This window comes from Lissotriton helveticus, chromosome 6 (genome assembly GCF_964261635.1).
Source record: "Lissotriton helveticus chromosome 6, aLisHel1.1, whole genome shotgun sequence".
Taxonomy (NCBI): domain Eukaryota; kingdom Metazoa; phylum Chordata; class Amphibia; order Caudata; family Salamandridae; genus Lissotriton; species Lissotriton helveticus.
The window spans coordinates 878,531,954-878,550,904 of NC_136067.1; the positions used below are offsets into that span (position 1 = coordinate 878,531,954).

The 18,951-nt window shown below is 42.4% G+C and overlaps 1 protein-coding gene across 2 annotated transcripts in view; it reads left to right on the forward strand.

Annotated features, from left to right (window-relative positions):
* The window catches only part of CEP85L (centrosomal protein 85L), a 519,352-nt gene that overhangs the window by 426,922 nt on the left and 73,479 nt on the right, over positions 1-18,951 (forward strand). For both annotated transcript variants that reach the window (XM_078648480.1, XM_078648481.1), the window contains exons 6-8: positions 2,690-2,872; positions 12,849-13,001; positions 14,292-14,446. In XM_078648480.1, coding sequence (XP_078504606.1) covers positions 2,690-2,872; positions 12,849-13,001; positions 14,292-14,446 — 491 coding nt within the window. The remainder of the gene's footprint in view (positions 1-2,689; positions 2,873-12,848; positions 13,002-14,291; positions 14,447-18,951) is intronic.

Sequence of the window (18,951 nt, forward strand, 5' to 3'; positions counted from 1 at the left end):
AGTGATGAAAACCGTGACAGCAAGACCCTGTTACCCCTCCACCCCAGCTCTGTGTAACAAATTACCAGCTTCTGTGTGGTTGCCGTCACCATACCGTCCTACTACTGACTCATTTTTCTATCAACATAGCAAAATGTTGTGTGTTACTTTGCTGGAAATCCAGCTGCAGTGCAGCATTACTGAGTAGCACATAAGGCCATCTGTATGCCCCTGTTAGCAGCCACGTTTTTGGGCAACAGAGTCAAAAAGAGAAACAAAGGAACATGGTACTCAAGCTATGCAAACCTTTATTTCTTAACTTTGATACTCATGCATCCTTTCACCTTACTGCTTCACCAGTTCAACTTATTTTATCGGAGGTTTCTGTCTGATAAAAACCGCAATCAACATATCCACCATTTTTGTATTAAGTGCTTCTTTCTTAGTATTCACAGATACCAGGGCACTACTCACCAGGCATTGATGGTTCTTCCTGTATTGATTAATGGATGTTTACAATAAAAAAACAAGCAATGCCGAAATAGCTGAAGGGGAAGAGGGTTCATTCTACTAGGTACAGGTAGGATCATAACCAAAGAACATATGTTTCTGGACCCCCACACTGATGCTACCACAGCCAAACCTAGCTGGCTAACCAGCTAACCTAGCCAGAGTGCTTGAATGTTTAGTTGAATTGACACCCGCCACCTGCCTGCATCCTGAAATTTTACATCTCATTTTTAATTTTAAAAATGCTATCGTAATTTTTTACTGAGACATGCCTACATGAGATCGCTTCCATTACAAACGAATGGGGTTATCCCAGAAAGCGTTACGACCTGGCAACTAATTCAGGCAAAACAGCGCTCTGTCCTTACATATCTTTTCATGTCCACAAAGGGTGCAAAGGACTAGAACATTCATTCTAAATGGTTATTATCAAGTTATTCTGTGCTTCGAGTAATATTGCAGAGAGAAAGACCAAAGAAAACTGTTTCAGATAGAAAAAATCTTTGTTTATTTAATCTTTATGAACAACCCATATTCAATAAGTCATTTTGACAGTTGACTGTTGTCAGAAAGAGAGTGAAAAGAAAGTGCTCATGTGCATTGTGAATGAAAAAAGGATAAGAGGAATTGGGGGGGGGGGACTAAAAACAAAAATACCCTATTTTTTATATATAACATAGGTTGGACTGAGTTATTGATTAACCAAACCAATGTCAGCGCTCGAAAAATCAAAAAATTCTAACTGGACCTGCAGGTCTAGTAACTTCAAAAATCTACTCGACCTAATTGTAATGCACTTGTTCTCTGAGCAAATGTGACAAGTTAACAAGATTTAAAGGCATTTGTATTGCTTATTCTCTTTATGAGCAATAAAGATGCCTTTAAATCTTGCTATCTTGTCACATTTGCTATGCTTTCAGAGACAGAGGTGAAATGTCAGTCTTCCTTCCTACTCGCCAGAAAAGGCGAGTAAGACCTAAACATAGCTCGCTTTAATTTAATATTACTCGCAAATGCGAGTGGATTGTTCAAGCCCTGAATGTTAGGCCTGTATACAGTATCAATGAAATAGTCTATTCCTTTGATGGCCTCTAATGAGAATGATACCATATATTCAGAAATGCATCATCCTAAATGTTAACAGGTCCAGTGAGTTGTATTCCAGGCCAAAAGAAAAGATTGTCAATGTTTCGAACCCTCTTCCGCGATGAGGGTAATTTCTACCTCTGCATGCGGGTCTTCATCAGGACATAAATCCAACCGCGGTTGCAGCCTAGACAATTAATATTTATTATGTTGTCCGAATTGTAAGGATTCAATCATATTTGCAAAACATGTAGAGTGGTCCCGAAGGAAACGTAATGGGGCCCCCCTTAAGTGCTTCCAAAAGTAATTCCAATATTCCAAAATAGCGGGAGAATTCCAACATATGTCATTTTGCGGGTACCTGCCAGAGAAATCTTAATGCAAGCTCATGGTAGGTGGGCCTATATCTTCATTATTGTAGGGAGGGAATTGATCGTCACCGAGGGGGCACAATGCCCATTGGAGCATCCCCGAAGCTTCCCAGTAAATGGAAGCCAGAGATCCTGTTTGAACAGAAAAGGGCGAAGATCGCTTGTAACACTATTAACCTCTTAGATTTGGAGAACAATCCCTTGACGTCCACCAAACTAAATTCATATGTGATTCATATTCATCACTTATATACAAATGATATAAGTAATTAAAACAAGCATTTGCAATGCAATAGGTCTCGCTTTTGTGAAAGTTTAAGCTATTAGCATTGTAAATGACAATGTCTTTTATTTATATTTTAAAAACCAAACATATATAAAAGGCATTGTCATTTACAATGCCAATAGCTCAAACTCGTGTAAATGTGAGACCGATAGCATTGCAAATGCTTGTTGTATTTTTGAGAGCCTAGATCAACTTAATAGCAAAATATTTAGCCATTTTGTTTTTGTGTGGTGTGAACATACACTAGTTTGTTTGTGTATGTGTGATTGTTGTTCTGAATTCTCCACTCATCCTTGCATGCACTTCTATTCTTACTAAATTTGGCACAGTTAGACTTCTAACTTGAGTATCACGGTTCTTTTGCCAGGTCAGGAAGTAGTATTTTACATGTTCAGATCTCAGTTCTGTTTTTGTCTTGGCTCCCGATTGCCAATGCTGTCCCTTCATCTCTTTCTAGGAAGCACAGTTTGAAAGCAGTCCACTTCACAGTCCCCTTGCAGAGTGCCCAAGGCCACGGGCGTGTGAAAGAGGAGAGCTTGAACAGCTGGCCTCTGCAGAGATGGAGGTTCTGAAGCTCAGCGAGTTCATCAAGCAAAGCACAAGCAAGTCCAAGGAGGAGATCACTAAACTGGAAGAGAAGGTAAGGCGTTGCTCCGACCAGTGATGCAATCTAGGGCGCAAGCTAAGCAAATCTGACGCAAAGTTTTTTTATGGCATGAGTGAAGTGACATGTTCAGGCCACCCCCATTTGGTGCATGTATGTGGAAGTTGATGTCTCCCTGCTGGAGGCGCTCTGGTATGGTCTTTTAGACCAGAATTGCCCTCCTGCAATGAATTTGGGGTACTTTTATTTATTGAGTCTATGCAATAAATGCCTTGTCTTTGTGAAAATATCCTATTTTTTTATATATATATGCAGTTTCTAAATTTTAGCCATGGAAATTTAAAAACTCAGTTTTATAGTGTTTATACCTCTTTAATAGAGCATTTGCTTGTGTCTTGATTGGTAATAAATTTGACATCAATATCCCAATTTTTCCTAACACAGTTGTGATTTTTATAGTAGCACAACCTGTATTTATGCCAACCAATGAGGCTGACAGCGTAGGAGAAAGTCACCTTTGTTTCTTGTCTGAAATTACTGCTGGGCTATACAAATTGTTAGGTAGTTAACCATTATGAACTGGTTTTTCCAGTGATTTTTGTGAGGGAAATCTACAGCGAATCTGTGTTGAGAAATTGTATTTTCTCACTTCTTGTTCATAGAATACAAGGTGTAAATTGCACTTAAATACAAGCGGTACCTAGCTGGCCTTAGGGTTCATTATATACTGACAGGGCCCTTCAGTCACTCTCTACTCTTTCAGGATGTGACGCCATTTTATTATTGGACTTTTCCTGTTGCCATAATATCTTATTATTTTTTATTTAGGAATTTTGAATTGTCCCTTTGACATGGCTGTCCTTTACATCTGGGCCTTAAAAAAAAAATAAAAAAAAAAAAGAATCTGCAGTTAGCCAGACTTGCGTTATTTCCCAGATATGCTTAGAAACATCCATTTCACAAAATATTTTAATTGGACAGTTTGGCTTGCCATTGGCCAAGTTTCTATGTCTATGAGCTACTTCGATGGTAACTTGGTCACATATTTGTCACTTTGGGCCCTTCCTGTTCACAGACCTCTCCACTAGAATTGTAAAAACGACCACATTGGAAATAGATCAATAAGGGCAGAGGCAGGTGCAGCCCCTCTATGCACATTTCAAGGTCAGACACAAAAGGTCACTTTAAAGCTGGACTTTATTTTAATGGGGGCTGTTTTATAGCATGTCGCGGACGGTGCTGCGGATTAGTGTTAGTCTCCAGTGTAAGCGGGCGGACTCACAGACCACAGCAGCTGCAGCCTCCTGGGTCTGAGTGACGTAGCCAGCGTGCTGGAATCCTTAGCGGCGCGTCACATTGATCTTCCACACTGAAAACAAATCACGCTCTCCCCATTCCTGTACTATTGTTATTAATCTCTTCCATACATTGATACTGGAGTTTGCAACCGTCAAGCCTGGGCTGTGGGGCTTGAATATTTCAGCTCATCCGCTGAAGCCTTTCCATGTGCGAACAAAGAAGCAAATTAGCATTGGTGTGAAGTTTTCAATTAGTTTGATCAGAAAAAAGGCAGGGGTTTTCAAATACTCCAGTGCATCGATTGATGATGACTGGAGAGATTCTATTGTTGTGTCACTTAAGTTTTACTTGGCATCAAGATGTGTTCTGAGTTGTAGGGGACGTTTTGGCATGGGAGAAATTGTAATTGAGCCTGCCAAATTTGCATAGTTTCTGAATTTATTACGTGAAATTCCCAAAATATTTGACTTTTTGTATTTCACAATTTCCTGTAATTTTGCATGCAAGACTCGTTCCCACATATAAATTCTAGCCAAGAGACATTTTTTGCTTGAACCATACTCTTAAGTCAGTCTCACAAGACTTTTTTTTTTACCCGAAATGCATTCTTGAGTGAAAAAAGATACTCAAGATACGGCAAACCACATTTTGCCTTAATATTTTTATTTTGTGAAATTTTCGTGGAATTTCAGGGAACTTCTTGGGGGGGAAAAAACTATGTGTTTTCACCCATTCCTATTCAAGATGACTAATCTAAACAGAAATGTGCTTATAGAGTCTTTAAGTGCTAGTAAAGAAAAGGGTCACTTGCTCCATAGTGTGCTCCATACTGTGCACAATTTGTATATCACAAAAGCATGAGAACCGCACTGGCCATGCTGAAATTCATTTTGTGACGTGAATTGCACAGCATAGCCACATTGGCCAACTGACTGACCCCTTAACATCCCAAATGATGGTAAAAATAGCTACTTTGTTTAAGCATGTTGGAATCAGTATGGGTCAGGGCGTAGTCGCATATTAAGCAGCGGACAGACAAGAATTGAAATGCATATATATATATATATATATATATATACACACACACATATATACACACACATACACACACATATATGTATATATATATTTATATACACACATATATAGATATATATATAATCTTAAAAACTATATTTAAATTGTAGTTATGGATACACAACAACAGAAACCCACTAAAAGGTGTTAGACCCACAAACCATAACTCACCAAAAGGAATGCTCATGACCTCACCGTTAATATAACCAGTGGCTTCAAAAATGGCATAAATGATCTCACTAGCGACATGACATAAAATATGAATAAAGTCTTTCTGTTATGTGTTGCAATTTAAAGATCTAGTATGAAGTTTGTTCTAAAAAATGTGAGATCAGAAGCATTACATTGTATGTGCTTATTCTAGTTTTCATTGCAGGTGAATGAGCTATGGCTAACTATATTTGTAAGTGACTTTCAGAGGGTTTGTAAAACTATTTTATGGTTGTGACTAAAGTGAACAATAACTTCCTATTCACTGTGTTTTTTCAGATGGAATGGGAAACGATTTTTACTGGTGGTTGTGTGGATCAATGTGGGGTGTGAGAGGTGTGGTGGTGAATAATAATACCCCTCTATCATGTTATATTCTACCCCTCAACCACATGGACTTCAGCTGTGTACCGTCGGGGTTAAATGCAGTCCCTGCTCAAACACCGTGTGGTCTACCACCGCTGCTGTAGCCTTGAGTTGTGTGTAGTGATGATTTGCCACAGGCAACCAACCTTCCATGTGGCCATTTGCCAGCTGCTCCTGCTATTTGCAAGTTACACCTAGTTCTGGTAACTCAGCCTTCATTCAAATTCTGCATGGAACCTAGAATCCCTGCGATGGGCCTAGTGTCTCATAGCAGCGGAACACTACACGCAAATTCCTTATGAATTTTTCCAACGGTGCCAAAGTTATTAGCAAATAGACGCTTTTTGCCTTCCCCTGCTCCTCAACCATGCCTTCGTTGACAGATCTTCATGAAACTCAGTATATCATAAATGAGTGAAACATGCATGCATCTACTATATTTCGTGCTTATCAAGGAAATGGCTCCAATGTTAGCAAATGAAAGATTTTTGACCACTCTTTCTCCCGTCTCTTCAACCTTTAACCTCCCCTCCCTCACGACTCCAACCCACTTGGAATCGCTTTGAAACCTTGAATCCTTCCACTTGACTTACCTTGCTAACCGTCTGGAAAACTTCATACTGCTTTATTAAGCACCGTCAAAATCCCCCGCCCCCTCCCACTCTCAGTTACTGTGTTCCCTTTAGTCGATTTGCATGAAAATCCAAACCTTATAAGTAAGCTAAACTTGCTATATGCCTGTCAAGTGTTGTGAAGATAGTGGCATTTTGCCAAAGCTATTAGCAGATTCAATTATCTTTGAACCCCTTTTGTTAAGTTTTCATGAAACCAGAGATCCCTGCACTGGGCTCAGATTACTAGTGGCAAAATGTCATGCAGATTCCTTAAACAGCACCAATGTTATTAGCACATAAAATGTCCTCGACCCCCCCCCCCCCCTCTAACTTTGCCTGTTCTTGTGGTCCTGCACGAAACATGCCGTATGTGTAAGTGAATTGGAGCAACCTTGTATCATCTGAGAATTCTTATTGAAGGTGATTCTTATTCACATTTAGGTATCATCTGCATACTGGTGAATTGTGGGCCTTCCCCCAAAACCTATTCGACTCATGCAGCTGAGAATTGCCATCATCAGGCAGTAAACATTGACAACTTCCAAATAAACCTGTATCGGGAGAAAGGAGGCAACATAGCAGAAGGATGAAATCCTAAAACTGAAGAAAGTAGATCAGCAAAAAGAAAGGAAGACTGGTGGAACACCAGCTAGAGAAAACAAAAACTAGATCTTGTTTTGCTTAGAAATCAATGTATGATTAATGCATAAAAGGAGATTTTAAACCTCCTTTGTACGATATAGTGTTTTTGACCAACTGGACTACTTAAGGCATGGCCATGAAGGGGAAATGGCAAAGATGGCATTTCTTCCAAATCCTTTTTTAAGCAGTCTTGCATCTTGGTTCAGGGTATAAGTTTTTCATGAACTAGTGCTCGGCAAGACCCTGCAGAAGAGCCGTGTTGTTCCATTGGAAGCCATCTTGGCACACTTGAGTGGTTATAGGCCTGTAGGCTACCTGAGGCATATGGAGTACGTGGCTACATGCTGGTTAGTGCAACCCAATTTTATAAAATGAAGCTCTAGAAAGCTACTTGTAGTAACAAAGAGAGGACACCGGGAATGTGGCTAGGGTTGAAGATGTCTACTTTCCCTTCAAATGTTCATTTTTTCATTTGGATAGACTGATGAACATGGAATTACAGTAATTATAATAAATTATTGGCAAAATTGCAATAAAAAAACGGAGGTAATGTCAATTGTTTATGTACAAAAAGCGTATAAACTAATCGTTCCAAGCGCTCAGACAAGCTGCATGTTACAGTAATGCCATGCGCACTTCAAAATGAGGCAAGCAAAAATGTGCAGTGAATTTGAGTAGATAGCGAAGAGATTATGAATTCAGCAAGCCCTGACTCCAGAACGAGGCTCAATCCTGCCATCACTTATACTTGAAATCGTGTTGGTTTGGAAGACAAAGCATTCGAGTATGTTCTCTTTGAAGCATTCAAGTTGTTAATAGTAGCCAAGGACTGGCTACTGAAAGCTCGAGCCTGAAGCCTGACTCTGGCTGAACTCAAATTCCTGTTGGAACCTCGAGCCCATAATGAGCCAAGCTTTCATGTAGCTTCTACCCAGTGCTTATTTTGAGATGGTGGTTTCCGGTGCTCAGTACCGGCACTTAATCATCAACACCAACGCTTTTTATGAGCCCCAGTTAAGGACACATTCATTTATGGCAGGCACAGGGAGATTAGGTGATTTGCCCAGAATCACAGGATATTGAGCTACCGCGAGATTCAAATCTGGTTCCCCAGCTCCGAAGTCAGCAGCTCTGGCCATTATGTTGCATCATCTCCCCACTTTCACCGTTAGTAGTTGTTTCTGTTTTAGGCAGCGCTAACGGGAGAAATGGGCTGATGCAGGCTTCCCCTGACAAGAGCCCTGGGACTTACTTTGTTACAAATTAACCACTGCTTCTACCTGTAATCTGGATGTGGGGGTTAGGGCAAGAGCTGCCAACTTTCGAACTGAGGAACCCGGTTCTAGTCTGGGCTCAACATCCTGTGATTGTGGACAACCCACTTTATCACCCCCCCGCCCCCCTCCCCAATCCCTATAAGCAATGAATGATGACCTCGTGTAATATAATAACTGGTGCTCAGGTAAAGCGCTCCAGTGTCTTCAGGTCGAGTTTGCGCTATATAAAAAGTGCAGAAAAAAGCAAAAAGAGGTAAAAACAAAGCGTTAACGCAAGGAAATACAGATAATCGTACTGGCTGATTTGTACAAAGTAAAACCTTGTACAATTGCGGCTTCCTTACTTAAATTGTGCAATTTTAGACAAATATTTTATTTCACCAAAACTTTCTCTTCATTATCGCGCATGAAAGAACGTTCAAACGTGAGTCTGGATACCATTTACACATAAACCTATATATGGTGTTTCATTTAATAGACTACAATGTTGCTCTATAATAATATGGACCCCGTACAGGGTTTACATGGCAACTGTGTTGCCTCTTAGTTTACGGATAATTCAGGTTTAAAAACTATGACTTTTAATTAAGCACTTCTCAGGGCTGTGCTATATTGTGACGTAAGAAGTACACTTTTTTTTAATTTTGAAGAGACTTTTCCATATTTCAGGTGATGTTTGTTGTAGGATTCAACTAAGCAATATTTTCAGGGCTCTAAGATACGAGCCAGACTCCCGGATCGGCTCTCTCTGCTATTTTTTAGGATCGCCCACCTTTAAAGTACCAGTTGGTAAATCAAGGGCACAGCCTTCGAGTCCCAGCAGGCGTCCTGTTTCAATATATTCTTAGAGTAGAATGATAATTTCCTCAGATTTATTGTCTTTGAGCGTAAACCAGATGCAGAGAACTCTCTCAGGGCTAGCCTGTCTCTGGGTAAAAACATTTTCCCACGAAACCAGCGTTACTTAATAGACAAGTAGCCTAAGCCCCTGCACACTCTTTTCTTTTTTTTTGTATTCATAGCAGAAACTTTGACTTTGAAAATCCTTCTTATCCTATGCATTATAGGCAAACATAGTGCTCTTTACTCACACACCCTGCATCGGGTTTGCTGCTTCAAACGTGTATACATTTTCTATTAGATAGTTCGAAAATCATTCATCAGAGGCAAGTATCCTGAATGAAGCCTTGGGGACTTTTAGCTGTAGTAAATCGATATGTACCAATTAATAAAAGTACTAATTAAATCATATGTTATTTCTCCTAGGCTGTCCCTTAAAATCTACTTTTTTACAGACGCATTGGTGTCTTTATTCATTTTCTCATAAAACAGTACGAACACTAGAGAACTAAGGAACCCTTTTCCAACATGCCTCTGCAGGGCTCTCTAGGCACTAGTTCTACAATACTTCTTAAGTCTCTACGCTGTGTCTTTCTTGCAGGGCCACACACAGTAACTTCATCAATATTGCTAGTAACAAATCCTTTCAACTTCTTGGCTTCTGATCAGAGGAATTTTCAATTTTATTAGAGAACAAGCCGGTATGGTGCTGTGGAAATCCCAGATTAATTCACTTTGGCTTGGCTTAATAGCTTGTTTTCTCACAAGATCTGAAGTTTTTCAAAAACAATTTTCTATGAAGAATTAAAAAAAAATATGGAGAGGCAGAACTGTAGTTTTCAGGCAAGTGGTGGAAAACTACTTAACATGCATCACAATAATACCCTTGGGAATCGAAGGGCAATAGCACCCATATGTGTGGGGGCCGGAGACAGTGAACAAGTGAAAGACTGCAAATGCTAATTTAATGTGTTGGTGACCTCCCCCAACGCAACATACCTCATAGACTTTGTGCAATGCCAGACCAAGCCTTGACAATTTTACAAATACGGACAACGTATCATTTCCAGTACAAATTCTCTTGTTTCCCATTTAAGCTGTACAGACCTCTTGTGTGTCACTAAAAATGCAGATGATGTTAATCCTAGAAGTGGACACCTGTGGGGAGCAGTGGGCATGCACTGGAAAGCAACAGCGCCATGCGTGCAGCTGTAGAGCGATGTCACTGCTTCATAGGTGCCACAGTGCAAATACAAATGGCAACTCGGACTCGATCAACAGAGCCATCCAAACACTAGAAAAAGTATGGTTGGGATTGCACACACTCCAACCCAAGGTATGGAACATAAAATGCAGATGTTTCTTCGAAGCCTGAATGTGAGATCATCATCTGGAGCAGCAGGACTTCTGTGGCCTGCACCTTATACAGGCTAGCAGCGACCATCCACACCTGGCTTCATTCTGGTTACACCTATTCTAAATCAGGGTAGTCCAGAGTACCTCCTGGAGGTCCGGATCCATGCCATATATTTAAGATAACTACAATTATCTAAATAGGGATATGCTAAAGATCTGGCCCTCCAGGACCGACTTTCGAGAATCCTGTTCTAAATTAATGTTGAGCATGACATGGGCTTTTAAGACATCTTGCACAAGTTGATCGCCAGGAATAGCTAAACACACTAGATTTTTGGGATTCAAAATAAATCCTTGATGTGATGTACTGCTTGGGATAGCTGCGCACAAATGCATATTTGTTTGCTTGCAGGGGTGGGTGGGAAAAAATGTACTTGGTATATTACTCCTAGTCTTGACATGAAATCCCACATCCTTCTTAGGTCGAGCATTCAAGACCTTTTGTATATACCTTAGTATATACTTATATGTGTATGTTCTTTGTGGGCTCTGGAGAACAGCCCTAGGACTTGTCTTCTTCCACTTAGGGGCTTTTTTTTCTGTTCAACTGCCTCTATTTAGCTGTCTTGATAAAAAACGACCAGTAGAGGTCAGTAAAATACCAGAATCACTTTAGCATTCTCTAGATTCCAGTCCATAGAAATTGTCTTCAACGAGCACCCATAGACAATAATATATATTTTTAAATCTTGTATTTTCAGTGATCTCACCACCGAAGACCCCGATTTTATATTAAAAACAGAGCATTGGACTATACCCTTTCCCGCTGAAAGGCAATATTTCTCTCCATGTGTTCCCGTACCTGGTATGTCACGTAGTTTGGTGATTACTTTCCCTCCATGTTAAAGAACATTAGATGTTTCAGCACCCAGGCTAATGTGCTGCATAGCTAAATACATATAAGGTCCCAAAGGCGAAAACGATTGCATTACAAATGCTTGTTTGGACTTGAACATGGTTTTGTGGATGCTATCCAAGACCCATTTCTGCCAATAAACTGAAGCAGACCAGAGATTTTTATTGCCTGTCATGCTAGTCCAGGCTTGAGATGAATGTTAATTAGGAGGTCGAAAGGTACTTTACAGCTGCTATTGTCCTACACCAGTGTGCATTATGACAATAACTATACTACCTGTTATTTCTCTCCTTTCAGCTTATTCTTCCCATTCTGACTTGCCACCCTCTCTTTTATACCCTTCCTAGTACTTCCAACCTGTTTTACACTTCTATCCTGTTTGTTATCCCCATGCAGCCTGTTCTCTCCTCCGCTGCATCCTTCAACCTTACTCAGGCTTGCTTTCCTTCTTATTTCTTCTCGTCGTCACGTTCAGGCTGGTATTAGCCCCCTAGAGAGCTGGGCTACAGAAGGGAAAAAAAGGCAGCAATATGAAGAGATGTGCTCTCCTAGCACCACTTACCATACACAATCAGGCGTTCACACAGTAAATAAATGTCATTATTGACTGTAGCCTACGCCTTCTGACTGGCTGAATGTCTCCGGGTTGGGGGTTTAATGTCTTTAAGACTGAAATGTGTGTAAGTTGTCAGCTCCTGATTCTGACATTATATTAATATAAACCCATGAAACACTTTGATACCGATTTGGTTAGGGCTTAGAACACAATACAATTAATACCTCACTCGTCGACCTTACTATTTTCAGGTGATGGAGTAACCTATGCCAACCAGATTTATTCTAGGGGAAAAAAGTCACATCTCCAAAACTCTTCTTCGAATTCTTTTGCTTGCCAGAACTTCTCAGCTTGAGATCCAGTTCCATAGGGTGTCTTGCAGCATCTGTCTGTCAGTGGCATCTAAAGATATCCAGCCTAGTTTGATGTGGTACTGTTGGGTATTCCATTCTGATTGTGTGGACCTCAGGAGAATGAATGAGTGGATTGAAGGAATACACTGCAGGTGGTTCTCCTAGTAAGGTATTACTTCAGTGCGTCCATAGCACAACCAACTTCCATGGCTTGAAATTTACTTTGTCGAGTCATCTTGCTTCAAAAAAAATGTAAGCTGATTTCTGTTTAAATGTCTTTGGCCTGGCTTTGATTTGCATCAGAACCCTTAGGAATGGGAAGGGATTGTGTATGCTTTTTAGCGTTGCTTATTTTGGTTACACTTTCATCGTTTACAGGTAAATGTGCATTATTTGGTAAGTGGCATATTCTTTTACGTGTCAATGTGAAACCTGTTGGAAACTATTCATGCGATCTCTTCCCATAGCAATGATCATCTAATATACTGACGTTCCTCTCGTATTAGATCAAAACCAGAGACAAATACATTAGCAGCCTCCGGAGGAAATGTCAGAAAGAAGCTGAGCAAAACCGCGAAAAGCAAAATCGTGTTGAAACACTGGAAAAATACCTTGCTGACCTTCCATCACTGGATGATGTGCAGAAGCAGGGCCTACAGGTAGGTATTTTTCTCCTGGCTGTATTTTTCTGCAACAATCCCAGTACTTACACTTAAATGAAAACCCATGATAAAGGCAAAAGAGAAGTGTGTTGTATGGATGACCACTGGCAAGGTATGTTTTATTTCACGTGACCGTGGAGGTTTTTTTTTTCTTGCACCTCATTACACTGAAATTGTTAGCTCAAACAACACATGGAAGTAATGTCAGCACTTCCCTCTCTGGTCAGTCGTTGAGCTCGACTTTCACTCCAGTACAATACACCTCCTTCACACCAGTGCAGATAGAGGTGTGCTAGGCAGGTGGAGTCACCACTTCCTCACCTGCGCATGTAGAGGCATAGACACGAGCATTGTTTATGGCTGCGTTTGGTGTGCCAGTGGACCGTGCATTTCCCTGAGCAATCTGGACGTCAGTCTATGGTCACAGGTTCAAACCCTACTAGGGATTCCACTCGACCTGCCAATGGATGGAGTAAAAAGGATAATTTGTCATCGGAAACCTCTTGGGGAGAACATGCTTTCTACATAAATGCCTCATAGCATGGTACTAATTCTGTGGTGGGAAAAGGTGACAAAGTAACTGATGATTTAGTGGCATTGTGCTCACAATATCGCTGGTCCATGTAGAGTAATTCTATTAAGTAAATCTGTGGGCTTATCTGTGGGGCAAGATTTAATTTGTTTGAGACATAAGCTGGGGCACTCACGGCAAGTTATCCTTTTCTGAAAGCTGAAACATCTTACTAACCCAAGGATAAGTGGTGAATTTGAATAGAAAATCATTCAAATTTACCAAAATAATCCTGTTCAATTTTGTTTGGTTTCATCTAAATTGTTCGGACAAGCACATCAGTAAGAGAATGCTTTTTTGAAAGACGAACAATCTCAAAAACAAGGTCAGTGATAGGCATCAGATTGGCGAAGAAACTGTAATAAGGTGCAACATTTTAAGTTCCGCATTGAAATCCCGATATTGAACCAATTCACTCTTTTATGGTGTTCCTTGAATTTTTTTTTGTGATAAATATGTTGTTCAATAAAATGATGCTATATCTACTTGATAATGCCTATTGTTACTGATACCTCTACCACCAATGTAAAAAGGGTATCACTCCAGTAAGCCATGCCATTTTAAGCAGAAAGTGGCACAGACTCAGTTAGCTTAAAATGTTTAGAGAAGCTATGTAGATGAATTGAACAATGCTAGAATTCTTTAAAAAAATGTAGTTAGCAAAGTCGAATATATGCTCCTCTTTTGAAAAGTAAACATACTTGTTTCCACTTTAGGTGCAGGCTCTAGAAGAGAAGAACAAGCAGCTGCAAGAAACTGTGGCCAGCTTGGAAGCATCGCTTGCCGACTCACAGGCAAAGTGCAGAGAGAAGGAAGTGCAAGTGGAGTGTCAGAAGAAGAGGGAGAAGGAATTGGTCACCACTGTTCAAAGGTATGGATTTCTTTTGGCCTAGGACTAAAGATCTGAGCTTCTTGTCCATATTTCACATGTGTCCTGTGGCATGGGTCGGAAGAGAAAAAAATCCAACCCAAATCCATCCCTACTCATTTTTTCCAGTTAGGTATCAGCAATAGAGGACACTTGTCCAAACCAACCTTCTCAATGTGAAGCCTTGATTTCCTAAAGTTTATGGATTGACCAATCACAATACTATCAATTAAGGCTCTAACTTATGATTTTCGCGTTATAATTGACTGATAAAAATGATAAAGGTTCAACTTCTACAACTCCGAAGCCTCTGATGTGATAGTATTCCACCAGGCAGTCCTAAGTGAATGCTTAGACCACTTTCTGCTGCCGCTTCGCTCTTCTCAAGGTATTCATTACAAGTTCACGCAACTGCTTAGCAAGTATGTTATGTTATGTTATATGTTATAACTGGATTTGTAGCGCGCACTGTTAGTCAAGACTGTCCTGGCGCGTGGGAGAAACAATGGCAGATAGAGCTGAGGAGTTAAACTACTTGTTGAAACAGATGTGTTTTTAAGAGTTTTTTAAAGATGGCCAGCTCAGCGGTATGTCTTAATAGGTCTGGTAGGTCGTTCCACATGGTGGCAGCTCTAACAGCCAGAGACTGACCACCTAGATGTGATTTCCTAAATCTGGGGACCACGAGGCGTCTAAGGGTCGCCGAGCGGAGTTGGCGCGTCGGTTGGTAGAACGTAAATCTGGCCCTCAGATAAGATGGACACGGGCTGTGTAGGGCTTTGTGAGTCAGGACTAATGCCTTGAATCGCACTCTTTGAGCCACCGGGAGCCAATGAAGATCACAAAGCTGTTTGCGGACACTTCGTCTCCTGGGGATGTCAAAGAGGAGCCGAACCGCCGCATTTTGAACCACTTGGAGTTTGTCCAGGAGAAAGCCAGGAGAGCCGATGTAAAGGGCATTGGCGTAGTCCAGGCGCGAGAGTATCAGCGCCCTGGCTACTGCCTCCTTGGCAGCTTGGGGCAGAAGGGGAAAAAACGTCCTTAGGGTTGTTAGGGTACCGAAACATGAACCCGCCAGTCTCGTAATTTGCTCGCGGAAGCACAAGTCAGCCCCAAACCAAATCCCAAGGTTCTTTGCTACCCCACAATCCCCCTTGGGGCAGGGAAATCCTTTAGGCTATAGTGATTCATTAAAGGCCACCGGAAATCGGCCATAGAGGAGTGTTTCCGATTTATCCTCATTGCATTCGAGGCTGGCCTGGGCAAGCCAAGCAAATACTGAGGACAAACAATGTTGGGCTTCATCAGTGCGTAGGTCACTGCCTTTCCAGGTAAAGAGGAGTTGGGTGTCATCGGCGTAGGCCATAATTTTGGCACCCAAGCTCTCTGCTAAGTAGATAAGGGGGGTCAGATAAACATTGAAAAGCAAGGGGCTCAAAGTCGACCCCTGCGGGACCCCTGTTTCTACTTTATCTGAGGAGTGGAAGGGCGACATCCAAACTTGCTGGAAACGGTCATTAAGAAATGATTCGACCCAGCATAGAGCAGCGTCCGTGATGCCTATATCCGACAGCCTGGAGAGCAGCTGAAGATGGGGTACCGTATCGAACGCGGCAGAGAGGTCCAATAAAATCAGTGCCGCTCTGCCGCCCCCATCCAGACATTCTCTAATGGCCTCGGTGACCTCCACAAGCGCCGTCTCAGTGCTGAAAGATGTTCGGAAGCCGGATTGTGCGGGATGCAAGGCACCCGAGGACTCCACAAATTTTTCTAGCTGTCTAAAAGCTACCTTCTCACAGACCTTGGCTAGTGCTGGGAGAAGGGAAATGGGGCGGTAATTAGATGGAAGCAGAGGGTCTGCCATTGGTTTCTTGATCAAAGGGAGAAGTTTTGCTTGTTTCCATTGGAGGGGCATCACACCTGACGTCCGAGATTCGTTGACCAAGGACCCCACAGAAGGAGCGATAATTTCCGCCACCCCACTTAAAACCCTCGCTGGGCTGGGATCCATTGGTGACCCTGATTTTAGTGATTTTAAGATAGCCATCACGTCCTTCACCTCTACCTGTTCAAAGCATGTAAAGAGCTGGGATGGTTCATTACTGGCCTCAGCCAGCATAGTGGGGGGAGGATAAATCAGGGCCGGTAGCTTAAGGCTGGCCTGAATTGTTTGGATTTTCTCAAAGAAAAAAGAAGACAGCTTCTCACACCAGCTGGGGGAAGGGGGTGCGGAAGAGAGTTCTGCCACTGGAGACGTGAAGCTTCGCACGATGGCAAAGATTTCTCTGCTATTGTTCTTTGCTCTGGAAATTCTCTTAGTGAAGAAGTCACCTTTAGCTGATTTAATAGCAGCATAATACTCTTTCTGCGCTGCGCGGAATTCTGCCTTGGCTAATGGGCAATATTCCAGTCGCCAAGCCCGTTCCCGAACTTTGCACCCTAACTTCAAAGTTTTTAAATGGTCAGTGTACCAGGGAGATGATGGAGAGGCTCGTGGGCGCCTGTTTCCTGATGATTGAGGGAGAGTCTTTATGGTAGTGCTCATCCATTTAGAGAAATTTTCAACTGCCTCCTCTAAATTGCTGGCATCTGAGGGGAGAGTCTGGGCCAGTGCAGAGGCCAGGGCTGGGATATTAATTTTTTGCGGGGGAGGACCACTGTTCCCACTACCCGAAGTGCAAGTACTTCCAATGTCCCATGAGAAACAGACCAAATAGTGGTCAGACCATGTCACTGGGCGGGGCACTTCTAATGTCAAGCTAAAATTAGAGTAGACAAGGTCAAGACAGTGGCCTCCCGAATGGGTGATATTTTGTACCTGCTGGGCTAGAAGAGTTAGATCACAGAGATCCATCAAATCTCTTGTACCCGGGGATGAGGGGATATCCACATGTATGTTAAAATCTCCTAGCAGCAGGAATTTAGAAAACCTCAATGCTCTTTGCGTGACAACCTCCTTTAGAGATTTAATAAAGGTGCCAGGGGGACCGGGGGGCGGTAGACCAACATCCCTCCCAAGGTAAAATGTGGGGAAAGGGCTATGGAGAACTCCATCACTTCTTCTTCTAAAATATCCCCTGTACATTCTTTTATTAAAGTCCATTTATCCCTGAAAATCACGGCAATGCCTCCGCCTCTACCTAAGCTGCGGTCAAGTCTGGCTATCTTGTACCCACGTGGAGTAGCAAGTTCGATCACCGGAGCACAAAAATTGTGTAGCCATGTCTCCGTGGTGAATAAGATGTCGAGGGTCTCATCCATAATCAACTCATGGACCTCCTCCGTGTGTTTGACCAGCGAGCGGGCATTGATAAGTGCGGCGCGAATGTTGGTATAGTGATCAATGCCAGTAGGAGAGGGCGGTGTGAGTGTAAGCCTCCTAAATTGAAAGTGGCAGGCGGGGCAGATTCGTGACATAGAGTGTAATACCTCCCAAGGCATGGACTCACAACATGGATTTTTAGTAAGTGAATGCAAAGCATCGCGACTATAGCCAATGAGTACACCCCCAGGCTTGCCACACCAGAACCAGCCTTTACGGCCCTGTGTGCTGTCGATGCGCGGACGGGCGCAGACAGGCTTACCATGGGCGCACCTTCGGCGCGCCATCGTCGCGCCCGCTGTGCTCTCTAGGACACATTGCGTTTTATGCCCTGCCTCCCCAGATGAGCTAGACCGCTAACTCCGGCCCAACCCAGTCCAAGATGGCGCCTCGCCCTCCACACTAATGGCACAATCAGCCGCGGTGGAACGGGGCGAGGGAGAACAAGAATGCTCAAGCAATGCTCTTTAAAATACAGTGCACAAAGTGGTGAGTGACCATTTAAAAAAAATTATTTCGTCGCCAGCATCTAAATCATGCCCGCGCTATCATCAAGCTTTAAAAGTATTTTGCGAGGAGTAGCTGCTCGTATTGTCATAGATTCCCCAAGCGAACCTCAGGAGCTGCCACCCCCTAAAAGTTATGTTATGTTATGTTATGTTATGTTAAATAGGTCTTCTATAGCGCACGGCTACTCCAAGGAGTGTCCCGGCGCTTTGTACTGAATGACCCAAGAAAAGACAAGCAAAACATAACAGTAAAAACAAGAAACAAAAGACAGTAATCCGAACAGGGCAGGAAGTCTCTAGCAGGTAAAGAGCCAAGTCTTTAAGCCTTTCCTGAACGCAAGTAAATTAGAAGTAGAGCGCAGGATTAAAGGTAGGGAGTTCCACAGCTGCGGAGCTAACAGCCTAAATGAACGTCCCCCAATGCGGGCTTTTTTTATTCGGGGCACTACCGCAAGGAAAAGGGACTCCGATCTCAAAGAACGTGCGGGGTGGTAAAACGCCAGCCTCTTTTGCAAGAATTGAGCTCCTGCGGCATGCAAGGCTTTGTGGGCCAACGTCATAGCCTTGAATACTATCCGTTTCCGGATAGGGAGCCAATGTAGAACTTGCAATAGGCTGGAGGCGCTGGCTCGCCTGTGGAGGCCAAAGATGGCTCGCGCTGCAGCATTCTGAGCCAC